Below are 17,334 nucleotides of genomic sequence, written 5' to 3' on the forward strand. Positions count from 1 at the left end.
CTCAAAGTAATCAATCAAGATATTTGACTGGTGGTAGGAAATGTTTTCCAATACTCGGCAAAAACCTAAAACAACTATAAGCTTCCCTGAATTATCTTCACCCTCCCTCTAGAGAAAAGCCAGCTGGTTAGAGGACCTACCATGAATTCATGAGGTCTGTCTGGGAAAAGGCCAGCTGTGGATCATATAACAAGAACAGTTTGCGGGACACTGATGTAACCTGGCAGCCAAGGAGAGTGGACTGGAATGCCCATGAGTGAACAACGACAACTGCACTGTATTAGTCAGAGGGGGCAGTAGATGCTATTGAGTGAGCATGTGCACTGTGTGGCTGTCACATTCAAAATGACTGATGCAATGAATCTGCATCAAATTTTGTGTGAAGCCTGAACATTCCCTTGTGGAAACTATCAGATGATTCAGAGGCCACAGATATGAGCAACTGGTGATTGGCAGCTCCATCATGACAACACACCTGCTCATATGTCTTGTCTTGTGCAGAGTTTTTTTTGGCAAAACATCAAATCACCCAGGTGACTCAGCCCCACTACAGCCCAGATTTGGCTCCCTGAGATTTCTGGCTTTTCCCAAAACTAAAATAACCTTTAAAAGGAAAGAGATTTCAAATAGATCATTGATAAGATTCAGGAAAATACGATGGGGCAGCTGATAGTGATTAGGAGAACTGCGTGAGGTCCCAAGGTGTCCACTTTGAAGAGGACTGAGACATCATTGTCCTGTGTACAATGTTTCTTGTATCTTGTATCTTTGTCAGTAAATGTCTCTATTTTTCATATTATGTGGTAGGATACCTTCTGCACAGACCTCATATACTAAAGTCAAGTTTTCTGCATATGTTAAACATTACGTTCAACTCTGAATGTAATTACAAATGTATTTACAAATGTAAACCTCCTCTGCCCACCCATGTATATTTCACACTACTTTGCTTTCTGAGTGAGCCACATAAGGACAACTTTTGAGTGACTGCCCTCAGCTTAGGTTCCTTTTTATCCACAAGAGTCCATTTCTCATCATCCAAGAAACCTACTTACATGACAGAACGAACTGACAGCCTTGGGGGAGCACACACTATAGATAGAAACATGTGAGCTGTAAGCCCCACCTCCTTGGGCTCTGTTAAGCTGAAGGCACTGCCATTCATGACTACAGTGGTCAACCTGTGGGAAAGGGCCAGGTGAGAAAGTGACAATTACCTTCACCAAAGCCTGTTGATGAGCCACATGGTGTGTTCACTAATACCTCCAGTCCTCCATAGGCAGGAGGTCAGGGAGAAAGTCCCTTTAATACTCCTATAGACAAAGGCTAGAGAGCAGGATTAGAGCCTTCTGGGGCGGCTGTCTGAGGGCTGGATTCAGCACCACAGGCGCTGGGGTCCAGGCCTTGCCCAGACACTTACTGTGTAAACTTGGGGGAGGTTTGTATCTTTTTGAGCCCCATCAGGATTTGGAGGATGGGGAATTAGAATCTGGAACTCACATCTGTCTCTTCCATGTTTACAATTCACAATTCTACCAGTCTTTAAAGACTCTCCAGTAAATAGTAATGAATAGGTCCTTAGCATCTTATAGCCCTGATCTCAAGCTCAATATCTGTATTGAGTTTTACTTACATCACTGTAAAATGTTATCTAAAGACTACTTGAAAGTCCCATACTAAATATTACCTGCTATATGAAAAGATCACAGAATGGTGGTGCTGGTGGAAAAGAAATTAAAAACCTTTCTTGGCAGGCACCCGCACCTCCCTGCCTTCCCAGTGGCTGGCACTTCCCATGGGGACATTTCCTTTCCTGGTGGCCGCCAGACAGAGTGTAGGCTGTCTTGGGGAAAAGGCCACCAAAGGCTCTCCAGCGGCTAGGGATGAACACTTTAAGCAACATGCCACAAATGATATTGAAATACTGTAACTAGTTGTGAGGTTATGATGCAGACTATTATTAATAATAAATAATAATTACTAATGAAGTACTTAAAACTCTGAATGATTCCTTTTTACTAAATTAGAGTCCCTATAACCATGTCATTTCAGTCTTTCCTATTCTAGATATGCTTTCATGAGTCATGGAGGAGAGGAAGCAAAGCTTTCACACAGAGAAAGGCCAACTGGAAACATGACCCATGAGGACATATATATGACTCCCTTCAAGACTGTGGGGGGTATAAAAAAACCCCCTTTCTTCCCACCTTCTAAGTTCTTCTAGCTGGGCCAATAAATTAACAGAGACAGATAAAGAGGAGCAATCATCTAATATTTATTTTTTGAATGTACATTTGGGGGTGCCAACAGATATGAGACCCAAAGACACATGGGCAGTTAAGGTTTGTTTATATGTCACTTTGGACAAAGAATAAGTGGGGGCAAGGGTCTGGGATATTCAAGGGGAAGTGGGCACTTCACAGGCAGAGGAGAAAGAGCAAGCGTATGGCAACGAAATCCTTGCTAGGCCACCCAGAAAGAATGGGACACAGAGGAAAATCCAGCAAACAGATTTTTGCTGGGATCTTTTCTGTCTGGCACACTTGATTCAAATAGGCTAGGATGAACATGCTAAGAAGATTCCCTTCCTGAAGCAGGTTTTCCTGTCTGAATCCCCTTTAGGCAGGAAGACGGAGGGTCAAAGGTTGTTTCTGAGTTTTTTATTTCTTAATAAACAGTTTAAAATCAATATCCCAAAAGCACATTTTGGGATGCAAAACTTTGGTCCCCTATGGGTCTTAGAACCCTTTATATTTTAAAAATTATTAAGGATAGCAAAGTTCTTTTGTTTACATGAGCTATAGCTATTGGAAATTTAAATATATATTAATTCGTTAAAAATAAGAATAAGCCAATTACATGTTAACCTAAAGACCTCTTTTTAACAACATCAAAGTTTATATTATCCAAAGCAAACAGAAAAAAAGAAAAATGAGAGAGAAGTGTGGCTACATTGTACTTTTTGCAAACATCTTTACTATCTGGCTAAATAAAAGACAGCTGGATCCTTTTATCTACTTCTGCATTCAATCTGTACCTGGATGTTATACTGGTTGGAGTATATGAGGACCAGCCTCATACAGATATGTAGAAATCAGAAGAAAATTTTAATAGCTTTTCCAGGTAATTGTAGATATTCTTATTTTTGATATTATATAAAAACTCAGGCTATATAAAATATGAAACCATACCAGTAAATTTTTCATATTGTTAAAATTAAAATTCATTGGAGGGAGGGTAGGTGGAAGGGGAAGAGAGTATGGGGGGATAAATGGTAATGAAAGAATAAAATAAAAATAGATAAAAAATTAAGCAAAAATAAACAAAATTAAAACTCACCGGTATATCTTGTACTTTAGCCAATTTCCCCTCACCTCCATGTATGATTTTGGTATAGTCACTGGTCATTTGGAAAATATTGATTAACTGAGTTGTGCAGATATTCAAAATGTTGACATATTCAATTATGGAGCACTGTAAAATCATTTTTGTTGTTATCGCCATCTATTGCATCAGAAAAGTCTTTATGGGGAAGGTGTTATGGTCATGGTCGCGAATACAAGTTTTTCAATGTTTTTTTTCCTCACCTTAAGGTATGTTTTTATTGATTTTGCAGAGGGGGACAGAGAGAGAGAGAGACAGACAGACAGACAGACAGACATCAGTGTACGAGAGAATGATCGATCAATTGATTCCTATGTGTGTCCTGACCAGGGATCGAACCTGAGACCTTTTGGTGTATGGGATGATGCTCTAATGAACTGAGCCACCCGGCCAGGGCTCAATAGATCAGTGTTTTAATTTTCACTTAAAAGCATGAATTTTATCACTGGCAACAATTACTGTCTATTGTTTTTCTTAAAGTGACATACTCACTAAGTTCACTTTATAGAACATACCTACTAAATACACAAGTCTAAATAACCAAAGTTTGTCTGTTGGTTATTCTTTCAAGTTCAACATGGTATTCCATGAAAAAGTAGCTAGTTCAATTTGCAGATGAATTGTAAAAGTGCTTACATACACCTAATTCATCAAAGAGAATATTAGAAATATGAGAACTAAAAGGTTGAGATGTAATAAAGTTTATAATTCTTACTGCTTCATCAAGGATATACATAAGCAAAAAGTTTTCTTTTTCTGTAACAGTGTGACAGTAAAGAATCTAATGACCACGAGTACAATTTAGGGCCACTGATTCATGCTAAGCTGCCAGCACTTTTCCCACCATTGCTTTTTCACCATTTGTAGAAATGTCAACAAGTGAAAAGGACAGTTAGCATTATTCTGAAATAGTTCTGGCCTTGCAGATTCCTGAAAGAGTCTTGAGTATCCCAGAAGCTCACACACATTTTGAGAACTGCTAGTCTACAAGAAACTGGCACGCTTTCATTGAGCACATACTTGATACCTCTATATTGGTCTTGACCAGGGTGATCAATAGATTTTGATTTCACCCAGCTTTACTGTCTAGACTAATGATTATATCTATGAGGGGGGGAACCCCAAAAAGATGAAATTTATTTATAAAAGCTTATGTATTTATTCTTACATGTTTAAACTTCAGTCACCTTCAAAGTACTCTTCATTTGATGCAATATACCCATTGCCTTTTCCACTGCTCGAAATAGTTTTTGAACTCATTGATTTTGATTTCTTTTAGTGCCTCTGCTGTTTTTTTGTTTCACCTCTTCCACATCAGCAAAATGTTTCCCTTTGAGGAGTTTTTCCATCCAGGAAACAAAAAAAAGTCACTAGGGTGAGATCAGGTGAATAGGGAGGGTGGGGTATGGGAGTCATGCCATTTTGTCAAAAACTGCCGAACACTCAGAAAGGTATGGGCAGGTGCGCTTGTAAATTACCCATCATGAAATGGGCAAATGTGTTGAAAGAGTCTTAAAAAGTAATTCATCAAAAGCTGAATACAGCCTCTTACAACAACGCCAGCTGGTACACTGATACAGATGGGTTCCTAGAACACTCCCCTAGTGGAGGAAGCCTGTACTACAAGGGGCCTGCTCTCCAGAAGATAATTCATTTTTTTAGGTCCTTCCTCATACCTGCACCAGCCCTGGCTCCTGGCCTTTGTCAGCCATAACATGGTTAGACACCTGCACATGTTGAAAGTTTGCCAGAGTAACTCTAACAGTTCAGTCTGTTCATGTCATTTTAACATTTATTGATTATTTCTCTGAATGGAAGTCCTCTCATGGTCTGTTCCCTACCCCCTATGAAGCTTTATTCTCTTTGTTGTCCAATATAACTTGGCCTGGTTAGGCCAGTCTTCTCACTATTACCAAACATATCATGACATTAATTTCTGATGCCAAATTTGTTTAACCTTGCCTCCGCCCAACATAGTCTTATCCAGCTTCATGAGACTTTCCTTGAGCACTTTTTTTCTTGCATTGTTATTCCAATTTCTCATTTATTATGTAAATGGAGTCTATCTTGACTTAAGATTTTAAGTCAAGATACGCACAGCATACCAAACCAAGAAGCAGCAATACTGAATGTAGGCCAAAGGTTTTAATTTCACCTCCCCCAAAATACAACAAAATGAAGGAGCTCTAAGTCCTGGTTGGTGGGGCTCACTTGGTTGGAGTGTTGTCCTGTGAACCAAAAGGGTCGCGGGTTTGATTTCAGGTCAGGGTTCATGTCTGAGTTGTGGGTATGGTGCCAGTCGAGGGGCATATGAGGGGCAATGGATTGATGTTTCTCTCTCACACTAATGTTTCTTCATGTCTCTCTCTCTCTCCTTTCCTTTGCCCCCACCCTCTCAAAAGAATATAAAGAAAGGAAAGAAAAAGAAAGTCCCTCTTTTTGAATAGGTAGGGCCCCTGTACTGTTGAAAACTCTTTTGATTGTTTAGCTCTTACCTACTCAAGTAGATCATATATGCCTTTAATCTAGAAAGCAACCACATTTATATTTTCTGTACTGAGTCCTGAGTTATGTGCTCTATAGGCTCTCAATAAATAAATATGAACTTATAAAACACAACTAAAAATACTTTTTGGAAGATATTTACCAAATGATTTTTACGAACAAAGTAAAAAGTTCTTGTTTTTAAAAAACAATTTTATTTATTTATCGAGAAGGGAGGGAGAAAGAGAGAAAGAGAAACATCAGTGTGTGGCTGCCTCTCGCTCACCCCCTACTGGGGACCTGGCCCACAATCCAGGCTTGTGCCCTGACTGGGAATCAAACTGGCGACCGTTTGGTTTGCAGGTCAGTTCTCAATCCACTGAGCCATACCAGCAAGGGCAAAAACTTTTTCCTCTTAGGATATTTATCATTTTACCTGGCAATAGTAACAAGATAGCCTTAAATACCAAATATAATAATAAGATAATAATTCCACTCTGGAGTAGTTCATGCTAAATACTCATGAAAACTCTTTATAAATTAATTTTATTTTGACAGTAACTTGGCTATAAGATGACCGACACTTTTAAAATAAAAAAACCAACTTACCAACAATCTTGCCATAAAAGCTGTAAGAACTGACCCTGGTTATGTTAAAATAAATATTATCTTCATAAGGAAATTTACAAAAATATTATGAATCCCATATTAGATTAAGGACCACAGTTCAGATGTATTTATCCCACCTAGAGCCAATCTACTACACAAGATTTTATGCTTACATCAATAAATTAGAGCCTTTTTTTCCACATTTTTACCTACAGAAACTCTTTGAGAAAGCTTTATTCAGTATCTAATGGAAATTCAATTAAAATCAGTAGGTCCTGGGAATAAAAGACAGAATAAGATGCAGTTCCTAATGCAAAAAGAATTTCGCAATCTAACCAGGAAAACATTATCAGCTATGGTTGATGACGCATCAACAGACACTGCCTCCCTTTTTGTTGTCTGAGCAAAAGCCGGGTTCTCTTAGACATGTACTCGGGGAAGGCGCATCACTCTCTGTTTCTCTGGGATAAACCGAGATTGGTCAAGTCAATCATGTTCTGCCAAAACGATTTTCCTCCCAAACAAATGAAGTCAGCCACACCTTCCTGTCTTTGGGTTCATCGTATGAGAAAATGAGTTCTTGAGACTCAGTCGTCACCCTGTAGGAGGAGGCAAAAGGCCTGGAGACTGACTAAAAATTAACTTACTAAGGATAGAGGGGGCAGAAAACGAAAGAGCCCGAATCCTTACATGCCACTGGGCTGTAGCACCTGCCTTGGCAAAGCCTCCCTCCAGACTTGCTGATATTTTAGTGACTTAGTGTATAGCCTGTGGAGAAGCTCTAAGGAGAAGCCGTCAGAGATGATAGAAGGGATAGGAGGAGTTCAAAAGGCAGACACAGGTGACAAGGAATATTAAACAAAGGAACCACAGAAGCAAAGGCATGGAAAGGTAAAAGAAGTCCGTGGTATGCTTGGAGCCTGGCTCATAAGCTGCAGGCTATTCACCTTTACATCTCCGGTGCCTAGCACAGTGTCTGGCACACAGTGTCAACAATCCTGAATGAATATCTCACAATGAGACTAGAAAAGCAGGTTAGGGCCAAATTGTAATAGGCCTTGTGATCCATGGGAAAAAAACACAACCAGACATTTCAAAGACCTGTGGAAAACAGAAAATTAAGCCCCATAGTGGCTTCTTAGATTTATTAGTGCTAGATGAGGAAGACTCACAGTGTCATGTAGGGCTAGACATCTCTTTCTGACACCATTCTCCATGTTCTTGCTTCTTGAGTAGGTTTCCTATACCAGCATTATGGCCAACAAATGACAAATAATGATTCAAGGTGAAGAATAACAGCACTTATGCTGCTCTAAAGTGACTAAAATCTTTATCTACTTCATCATTAACTTGTAGAGTCGAGAGATGAGGAGCCCTTACTTATCGTGAAAATGGTTATGGGGATCTGCTTTATGTAGTACTTCTGTGTAGAAATTACCAACAATCAACATTTTGTGAACTCCTATTCTGCCTGTTGCTAAGTGGTGGTGTTTATAGACATGTACACCGTCGTCCTTCCCGATCCTTCAGCAGCTTGTAAAATACATGGAGAGAGAGCAAAACTTGCAATGAGTTCACCTAGAATGGAGGGCCGGACAGCAGATGATATGACTGGAGGTGCAGACAGTGTGAATTTATCAAAGACATAAATGCCGGGCAAACCCGAGAATACTTCTCATTCAGATAAGAGGGGACTGACTGCTTCCTCTGGCTGATACTCAGTGGGAGCCCTGAACACTATCAAATTACCAGGAAAACTATGAAAGTTAGTCATGGAAAGGACACTTTAAACCACTTAAAATTTTTTTACTTGCTAAACTGAGAGTAATTCTTCACAGGCAAGTTATCTTGGAAAATTAGACTGATTTGTCATATTGGAAAAATAAACTGGAGTTTTTTTAAAAAGGTAAAACCTCTCGCACAAAACAGAAACCAAGGGAAATGGGGGAAATGTCCAGGAGGAGACGGAGGGACCGACACTACGGGGACTTCAGCTGCTGCCACGGCTGAGCCCAGTGGAGGCCACTTCCACTCTCATTTTAAAAAATCAGTAAAATAAGATGTCTACATTAGATAAATCATCTCCAGGAATCCTTCAAGTTCTAAAATACTATGATTCCTTACCCTTATAATTTTGCTTTATTTATCCTATAAAAATTCAGAATTCCTATGTGTGGAGGCAGGATTCTCAGATGACAAGGCAATAGGTGTTTCCATTAAGTGGCCATGTCTAATTGATACCATGGTTTTCATAAAGGGATAAAATATAATTTGAAAAGGGCTAAGTGCTTAACATTCTTTAAGTCACTAGGTAGAGTCAATCAGAGTTCAACAAGGCCTTATATCTCTAAGTTTCTTCCTGTTCCTTAGAATACATTATTTGAAGAAACGGTATTGTTTTAACTATCTGAATCTTTTAGCTATTCTAAACAGAGAAATTGTTCAAAGGAGCCGTATCCATCTCATATGCATTGGGAACAGCGACCAGTCAGAAGAAGAGTTAGAATCAACTGTTTCCTAATAGTAAAAGATTATTTTTGTTAGTCTGGTCCATTGACAAATTAATTTATGATTCCTTTCAAATACGGTGTTTTTCTATAGTATTCTCCATGACAAATCAGCTCTAGTTCAAGGCAATCCTTCATCTATACAATTAGGGGACTGGCCTAGATATTCTTTATAGTGTTGTAACGTACTCTATTATTGGTACTGTTACCAACAACAATAATGACAGGACATAGTACAGAATAACAGAGGGAGTTTCACTCATTACCTCTGCTGATAATAAATAAGGATAATTATAACAAAAATTTGTTATAAAATTTAATTATATTATAATATTCAATTATATTATAGTTAATATTTAATTATAATTAATAATATAATTATATTAATCAATTAATTAAAATTATATTATAATTACTTTTATTATAATTAATGTTATTGAGTACTTTCAATAGCTTTCTTTTGGGGAGCAGAATGTGTTATGAACACATCAGTCGCATTACGAATCCTGGTAACAGCCCTGTGAGGAAGGAGGCCACAGCTTCTCACAGCCACCAGGCAGGAGGGGAGAAAGTACATGTTTATAGTTAACACCGGATTCTCCTTCCTTTGACGAGGAAATAGGTGCACTTCACAAATGACAAACTATCTTTTTGAACCAATCCTAGTTCTAGAGATAGAAACACAAAAGCCTTTTTTTATGCAACTAGTCACATAATTTTAGACATTTAGGGTGGGACAAAAGTGGGCTTACAGTTGTGAGTAAACAAAACAGAGTCTATTCTTGTATTATTATTTATTGATTATTGTATTATTTTATTGTACTCACGTCCTCCTTTGGGATGTATTATTTATTGTATTATTTTCCACATGAGCAACTGTAAACCTACTCTCCCCCACCCTGTACATACACATAATTTAAAAATCCTTGATCTTTATTAAAAATTACTTGAAAGAATAACTTCCTGATACAAACACCATAACATCAACATTTAGCTATAGAAAGGAAAATGCTAAGACCATGAAAAATCCCACCCAGTAAGAGTTAATTTCATTACATGCTGAAACCATAAACCTGACTTACTGAACTACTTCATAAACCAGTCATTTGTGAACAATTACTTTAAACCATCATGCCATTCACTACCCTGAAAAATAGGATAATGGAATGCTGTATCGTCCCAAAGTCTGCTTATTGTAAACAGTCCATCCTTCCGTGCTGACTCCGAAAGCTGTATAAACATACTGCAATCAAATCCACCGTAGCTCATAGAAATCCTTTCTTTAAGTCATCTACAAAATGCCAATCTAGTACAAATACAAGAAAGAGAAGTTCTTATTAACACAATATTTTGTATTTACAGTATTATGAACAGAGCTTAAACCTGCACTGGTTATATAAAAGGCACTCTCTCCCGCGCCACCCACAACCCCCAGGCTGACAGCAAGCTTAGTTCTCTCATTTACACCACACTGCAATAACATAAAGAAGGGTTTACTATTAATCCAGGTTTTACTACAAAGCGGCCCGTTATTTCTCTGTCAAATACTGGCGAGAGTGCCAAGTGTCTGTCATCCAATTCAGAGGATTAAGTCTTCTTTTATAGTCTGATACTTGTACCAATTTATAAAAATACAGATATAGTTTCTTAGAGTTGGTCACAGTCTATATTTTGGCTTGGATTCAGGCAGCAGAGGTTGACTATGACAGCTGGCAGGAAACTGAGGGGAGAACGCATCCTCCCCCTTTCAGTCACCACATCTCAGTTGCCATAGTGATTAATCCTTAATTGAATGCTGTCTTTGTACATTTCTTTTCAGAAAACTTTAAGTAAACTTAAGTTGAAAACATGCAGTTGATTGAAAAAGTGAGGCACACAGCACATCACAAACAGGTAGAGCGAAGTTTTGTGACACAGTTCCATATATCAAAAGAATAAATTAACTCTAATAAAGGTATTATCAGTTCCTTCAAATATTTAAAACATTTTTTTTTGGTCTGAGCTGAACCCTAAATCACACAGGTTTTCTCTCTGGTTATCAGACATCTCATCTATTCAAATAAGCTGTCTTCAGAAATGGTTGTAAAATATCCAAGTACAATTTAAGGCAGAACGAGCTCTTATTTTATAGGTTGTAATACTATACAACAAAGGTATAATTAGAGATTTATTTTAGGAGTGATAGGTTTTCATTAAGACATCTATAGTGTGTCCTATAAGTAAAAATTATTTATAAAAGTATGAACTACAAAAACCAAAGGAAAGATAGAAAAGATAGTAGTATATATATTAGGCCTTTTCTTAATATGTAGTTGAACTTGAAAACCAGTTCACAGCTTTTTGTGATTTTGTTTATCAAGAATTATATCAAAAGGATTGAAAAATTCTGAAAGACCACAGAATTTTGTCTAGGACTGTGATATGCATTACCTCTCTTTTGTAAGTTTTCCATTTAGTATATTCCCGTGCAATTTAGTTAAAGGCTTTAACTTAGACTCGACTATAGTATTCCTTGGAAAGTGAAATGCTTGCAGATTGTGATTGCTGTCAACCGTGCACTGCCGCCATACAGAGGCATGGGATTTGTTTTCTTAGAAAGTGAGGCTACACAAGCATCTGGCAGCAGGAGCACATGTGTGCACACACAGACACAAAACCGTTCAAATACAAATAAAGGTCTCTAATAAAACTTTGGTGACAGACATGAAGCACTCAGAAGGATTCTCAGTAATCAAGAGATTCTTGATGTGAGTCCCAGATGAAAGACACTGTACTATAGGTGGGAGGTCTGGGGAATTTTGGAGTCTTCAGAAGCAAGAGGTTTGCAAATTTTTTTAACACAATGGATGAGTCTCTTTTGTCTTCACCCCACGTCATTTCCCTTCGCCTTATTTTATTCTCTTTCATCCCATAACTATTTTTAATATTTTTCAAAACTGCAAATCCGTTATTGCCACCCACCACCATACAGCAAGTTGCAAAATCTTTCAGTAAGTGAGATACATATCCCTAACCAATGTTTCAATGATTTACTCACTACGAATGTTGAAGTAATATTGACCAGTTATGATGAAATCAGTGGTTACATTTTTTTCTCAGAAATTCTGTGAGGTAGCTTAGAAATGTCATCAATATCTCATCTATGTAAAATAATATTATTTTAAAAGTTTCTTCAGAAATCCTTAATTTAACCATCTTTACAAATAGTTTCAGTAAAGAGAAAAAACAACATGACTACCTTCTATCTCCCTGACATTATGGAATTAGTATTGAGTTTCCAGAATTATAATGAGGAAAACCCAGAATATTATGTGTAAAGATAATGCAGTAGGACTAGAACGATGGCAGAGTGATGTCTCACTCACTGAATGTCAGTCATTAGCTATGGAGATAAATTAGGAGCAGTCATGTCAATTGATGGATTTAAAGAGAAAATAAATCTATCAGCTTTAAAGAAAAGCATTGCTAATAACTTCAATTCTAATACAGGCTATCATAAGATAAATTATAAAGTACTGAGTGGCTTTCTATTTTCATAAGCAAACTTAATAGTCACATACAAAATTTTGAAAAATACTCTTCAAAGGAACATTCTTATTTTAAAAAGGGAGTCCAAAATCCCAGATTCCCTAGTACCACCTGTTCTTTTACTTACAGTGAAATGTGGTTACATACAACAGTTTCTGGATTTTAATTTGTTGATCCCCCAGGGATCAACAACTCTAGAGGAATTAAAAGACAGTCTTATCCAGTGGTGGTAATAACAATACTTATTATTATTCACTGAGTGCTATATTGTGTCAGGTATTGTTCAGAGCATTTTATAGGTGTTACTTTAGTTTTTGTAAAACCCTTTTGATGTAAACACTATAATTACTTGTATTTTAAACATTAGGAAATGGAGGCACAGAGAAGGTAAGTAACTTTCTCATTGTTACACAAGGAGTATGAGGTGGAGCTAGAATTCAAATTCTTTGACATTCTGAGTATAGTCCGTGCCATAGGCTAGTTATAATCACCAAAATTCCTTCTGCCTCTGGAATATTGCAGAGTACAAACTGAAGAGGGACTCATTATATTTATTTTTATTTATTTATTTCCAATTAATATAAAAGGAAAAAAGCATGAGGCATGTCTCAGAGGTTATATTTTTATGTCAAAAATATAGTAGCTTTAGTTTTTGACATTGGTGAAAAACTGAAAACACTGCAACTAGGTATGATCGTTATCTATTTTGAAAACTCTGATTTTCATACAACAAACAAGACAAAACTTATTCCTGAGTAATTTTTGTATATATGTAATATGTTACAACTTTCAAGGTATTACAGTACGGCTACACTATTTACCCAATGCATTAGACGGTATGGGTCAAACCCAAAGGACTGCATTTTATTCTATTGGACCATGACTGTATCAAGTATTGATTTAAAGAAGTCAGCCACTGAAATGAGCATGTTTGCACACACAGTCCCTGGCCAGCTAGCACTTGTGGCATGAGATTGGGCCTCCTGCTTAATGGCTTTCAAACTTCCCTGAATATGTTATGCCAACCATGCTTTAGTTATGAAACAATAAATTTCTTCCTATTCCCTGAAAAAGGTCTCCCAAGTTGCTCTATCTATGATGGTGGGGATGCACGGCCTCGAAGGATATATTAGAAATCCCAGGGGAGGAAACGCCAATTTGTTTCCTGGCAAGAAATAGCCCTTATTATGAATATTACTGTGAAGAAACAAAGTTTCTGATAAGATTGTACTGTCCACCTCAGGAATGTTGGGGCTGGAAAAGGCTGACAACTACCGGCATTGCTAATATAAGGATAGAGAAACTCCATTCTGTCCTCCTTGCTCCCTGCCAATTAAAGACCAAGTGAATTTGCAGCATTTTCATTTTTACAACGTTCCTTGAGAAGGTTCCAAAGGGACTTTTTATTGCTTCTATATCTAAGGGTTCCTTCCCAAGTCCATTTTGGTAGAAATTAAATACCTATAAAATTCTTCCCTGAAAAACATTTAAATAAGAGCTAATGCCTAATATCCAGTTAAATTATTTCATTCACACCTACTACAAAAGTTTCCCAAGCTATCTTACTTTTTTCCCATTAAAATTTGTTTGTTTAGAAAAGAGCATTTAAAAAAAAAACCTAATAAAATTGACTATCTATTAAAAATATGCTATTTATTTTAATAAAGCAAATTTCTGGCAAACCCAGTCTATTCCTGCCAATCTTTTCCAGGTAGCTCCTGCTGCAGGAACGCTGTCTACAGTGTTGGTTGAGAGACAGTATATTTCTAAAATATAAAAAAGCAGCATGACTTCTCATGAGTTGAATTTTGGCACTGGCACTTTGGATAACATTAAAAAATACTAAAAGCACAGCCTTTCAAAGTCTGTTATCTATATTCATTACATTAAAGACAACTGACTGTTCACCAGATCACTCAGTGGTAATCATTTAAGATCCCGGAGACAAATTTCCTTCATATTAAGTGCTAGAAAAGCTCTTCTGTTCTTTAGCAGAGATGGTATTATTCACCCTGCATTCCCCTCCTTTAAGGACAACCATTTAGCTCAGTATTTCTCAGCAGGGTATTATGGCATTTTGGGCAAAACAATTCTTGGCAAGTAGGATGTCCCCCTCCCCAGCCCACCCCCATGCCCCATTTAGTATCCTTGCCTCCAGACATTAATGCCACCGGCATGCAGTCATTGTGACCACCCAAACTGCCCACACACGTTCCCAAATGCATTGGTTGAAAACACACTAAATAGTTTACTTCCTTTGTTTTGTCTACCAGCAACTCAATCAAATTTGTCCTTAAAAAATATCTGGGTAAGAACATATGTCCTATATATCTGCATTCTAACTTTCTTCCACTCTTCAACTTTCAGTTTAATTTATATTTCCCTTGGTCCTAAATTTCATTTTCTATTCTGATTTTATTGTTAAGACAATCCAAATCCTTTATTGAACCAGATGAGGTACAGATAAATGAAGAAAGCTGGCAGTTCAGAAGCATTTTCTCCCTTTCATTCTTAAAAGTAATGCTAACTTGAAACTAAGCACCATTGGTTTATACAGCATGCATTTTAAACTCCTACACACAGAGTGGTAGAAAACTATTCCTCACACACTTAGTTCTTAGGAATTAATAAAGGATAATAAGCCAAAGAGGAAATATTTTTAAAACCTTTGATGGAAGTGACTAGGTATAAATAAATATTGTATTTATATAAAGACTTATTTCTATATAACAGCAATTTAAATGAGAGGAGCCTATAAAAAGTATTTCTTCATTTTCACATTATAAACATCCTTTTGCTTAAAAAGTAAATTCCATAGGAAGCTAGCTTTCGTGTATCGCCATTTTAGATGAAAATTTGGGGAAGGAAATCTTGTTTTGGTTTTCATTTAATTGCCTTATTCCTTCAGATTCCTCATTTCTAGCAAACTTTTATTGAGGGAAACTATTAAGCAACCCAAAATTGTTAGACATTTAGATATTGATTTGTCTTGTACACAAAAGATGATTTGTCTCATCTTCAGTGACTATGGCGCTCCACATAATGTTTTTTTAAAATATTTTATTCATTCATTCATTCATTCATTCATTTTCAGAGAGAGGAGAAGGGAGGGAGAGAAGGAGAGAAACACTGATGTGTGAAAGAAACATCAGTTGGTTGCCTCTTGTATGCTCCCAACTGGAAACCTGGCCCGCAACCCAGGCATGTGCCCTGATAGGGAATTGAACCAGTGACTTTTGGGTTTGTAGGCCAGCACTCAACCCACTGAGCCACGCCAGCCAGGGCCCAAATAATGTTTTTTTTTAACACTTATTTGTATGTCACTTACAATCTTAGTAGCTACTTTTGAAGAGGGTGTATAAGAGAAGATCCTGTTGGGTAACTTCCGTGAAAATGAGATATAAACTAAAGATGGCAGTACCCTCCATGCTTCTTACCTCAGAAATGCAAACAGCTATGTTAGCAGGAAGCTGGGAAAACTGCTTCAATTCAAATACGTCACGTGCTGCCCATCGGCTCATGTGATTTTCAGCTTTGCTTGATCCAATCACGTTCTGGTTTGAGTGAATGTAAGCCACTTCCTGGACACCATCTAGGAGGTAATTGATGTTTATTAAGTGATGTCTCATTATGATGCAATATGGTTCTATGTTACATTTAAAAAATTATTAGCAATACACTAAATAAATTATGCTTGTTTTGTTTTTAATCCTCAAGAAAAACATTTAGTTTGCCCATTACCATTATAATATTCTTTAAAAAAAATTAAAAAGAGAAACCATTCACATATGTTGGTCTAGGTTAACTTGGAAAGGACTTTTGCTTTTCATCAACATGACAGCATCTAAGATTAGGTAACAGTCTTTAGACTTAAACCAGAAATGAGAGTTTGGCCAGCAGAAGAGTCATGGTGGAGGGTCGTTTCTATGAATTTGTTGTTCCAGTTGTTTTTAAAAAATTTGTTATTTACAAATTTAAAGGGCAGTACTAGCCTCATCTGTTTCTTTAAACATGTACTTGATTACAGTGATGAAGTGGGAGCAAAGGGTTTATGACCAGGGAGTTTTGTTTGGTTGGCTTTGTTCAGTTTTACTGTTTATATTCTGTCTTTTTTGTACATATGTCCAGAGAATGTAAAAACTGGAAGCTTTTTAGGAAATGAAAAAATACTAACATAGCTTTTATCTGAAAAAAGTTTAAAGATGGCTACTTCTTTATTGCTTTGTTTCTAGGTGCCTATAATTTACCTTTAAGCTCTGGTCATAAAAAAGAAGGCTAGAATTGAGGTCTGTAAAAGCTCTCTCAAACAGCTTTGGCAATGAACCTCAATTATGACCTTCAACACTTGTGCTGTTTCAGTCTTGAACCTCTCTTCACCGATATTGCCAATCATGTGAAAACAAGATGGTAAATGAAATGACTGAAAGAGCAACTAAGATAATATTCTCCTTAAATTTCAAAACACCAGGAAGTGCATATGGCAACAGTTTGAAACCTTCAGAAGGATTCTTCTGGTCAAAAATTTACTAAAATTTTTCTTCGTTTTGATGATAGATTTTATGCCTTACTCAAAATAGCACTAGTTCCACACTAAGTATTGATATCTTTTGGACAGTAAAAACAAACAAACAAAAAAAACTTTAGCTGATTAAAAAATAGTTTATGCAACAATTCCTCAAACCTAAACTCTAGCTGTAGCACAATTTTATAAGGGTATCAAAATACATATCACCATGATTAAATGAGACTACTAATAACTGCAAAGGAAAGCTTGATTTGCAAATAAGTTAATCACAATAATTAAAGTTTCTATATCATTGTA

The 17,334-nt window shown here is 36.9% G+C and overlaps 1 protein-coding gene across 5 annotated transcripts in view; it reads right to left on the reverse strand.

The window, feature by feature from the left end:
* The window catches only part of ERCC6L2 (ERCC excision repair 6 like 2), a 157,408-nt gene that overhangs the window by 20,833 nt on the left and 119,241 nt on the right, over positions 1-17,334 (reverse strand). For all 5 annotated transcript variants that reach the window (XM_037141005.2, XM_053656179.1, XM_053656180.1 and 2 more), the window contains one exon: positions 15,950-16,104. In XM_037141005.2, the coding sequence (XP_036996900.2) occupies positions 15,950-16,104 (155 nt within the window). The remainder of the gene's footprint in view (positions 1-15,949; positions 16,105-17,334) is intronic.

The sequence above is a fragment of the Artibeus jamaicensis genome, unplaced genomic scaffold (assembly GCF_021234435.1).
Source record: "Artibeus jamaicensis isolate MK-2021 breed Jamaican fruit bat unplaced genomic scaffold, CSHL_Jam_final scaffold_1964, whole genome shotgun sequence".
NCBI lineage: Eukaryota > Metazoa > Chordata > Mammalia > Chiroptera > Phyllostomidae > Artibeus > Artibeus jamaicensis.